This window comes from Micromesistius poutassou (genome assembly GCF_964030765.1).
Source record: "Micromesistius poutassou genome assembly, contig: SCAFFOLD_5851, whole genome shotgun sequence".
Taxonomy (NCBI): domain Eukaryota; kingdom Metazoa; phylum Chordata; class Actinopteri; order Gadiformes; family Gadidae; genus Micromesistius; species Micromesistius poutassou.
The window spans coordinates 12,501-13,918 of NW_028177042.1; the positions used below are offsets into that span (position 1 = coordinate 12,501).

At 41.1% G+C, this 1,418-nt stretch overlaps 1 protein-coding gene across 1 annotated transcript in view; it reads left to right on the plus strand.

The window, feature by feature from the left end:
• LOC311376798 (mothers against decapentaplegic homolog 6-like) overlaps positions 1-919 on the plus strand; it is a 4,237-nt gene extending 3,318 nt beyond the window's left edge. Inside the window, exon 2 of the mRNA XM_084491265.1 lies at positions 782-919. Within this exon, the coding sequence (XP_084347391.1) occupies positions 782-882 (101 nt within the window). The 3' untranslated portion in view covers positions 883-919. The remainder of the gene's footprint in view (positions 1-781) is intronic.
• Positions 920-1,418: the final 499 nt, after the last annotated feature.

Sequence of the window (1,418 nt, forward strand, 5' to 3'; positions counted from 1 at the left end):
TGGCGCCAGACTGACTAGCTGTGTATCTGAGTGACTGAGTTCAGATCCTGGCAATTACTGCGCTACTCTTAAAGGACCATTGCTATTATGCGCTTTTTTTCTTCCTTTCCCTCTTTTCTTGAGGGGAGGTCAAAGTATGATTGCAAAGTTAGCCGTTTCTTCTGGATTTTCCTTTTTTTGGGGCTAGTTTCGCTCTTCCTCCTTGGGCTGTGAGAATGGTTTCAGCTTGTGTTGGGAAGTGGAAAGTAAGAACACACTTTTTGTTGGATTGGAAGTTGTCAGCGGTTGTTCGTTTGTGTAATCTGTAGTTGTATGGTAAGTTATTTGAGATATTTTGCTATGTAGTTTCAGAGCTTAAACAGGCTTTCTATGTTGTTATTACATACATGTTCACATTAATCGTTTGTTAAAGCCTTTCCTGGTGTGTTATGTCTTACGTTCTGTATACGTTCTTTACTGTGTCATGGAGCCAGGGTAAAACCTTATATAACACTCTTAACACTCATGTATCATCACGTTTGGTAGTGTCAATCATTTACAAAAGATCTGCAAAAGAAACATGTAAACACATTATCCACAGTCATGCTCTGCAGGATTCAACCCTATTTCATAGTAGAAGTAGAGCCAACCAAAGTAACTGGTTCACTGAGTTCACAAGGTGATTTACATAGCCATGACTCACAGGAACATGATTACAGGTGTCTTCACACGTCGAATGCATGCTCTGCTTCCTGGCCCAGCTGTCAGGTGATTGAGTCAACTCTTTTCCTTCCTCTTTCAGAGTCACCCCCACCCCCGTATTCAAGGCTTTCCCCAAACGAAGAACACAAGCCACTCGGTAAGTCAACAGCACCACATGACCGACACTCACCTGGGCCCTGAGGCCTGTGGTTTTCAATGGAATCAATACTACTACTACTACCACTACTACCACTACTACTACTACTACTACTACTACTACTACCACTACTACTACTACTACTACTACTACCACTACTACTACTACTACTACTACTACTACTACTACTACTACTACTACTACTACTACTACTACTACTACTACTACTACTACCACTACTACTACTACTACCACTACTACTACCACTACTACTGCTACTACTACTACCACTACTACCACTACTACTACCACTACTACTGCTACCACTACTACCACTACTACTACTACTACTACTACTACTACTACCACTACTACTACCACTACTACCACTACTACCACTACTACCACTACTACTACTACTACTACTACTACCACTACTACTACTACCACTACTACTACTACTACCACTACTACTACTACTACCACTACTACTACTACTACTACCACCTACTACTACTACTACTACTACTACCACTACTACTACTACTACTACTACTACTACCACTACTACTACTACTAC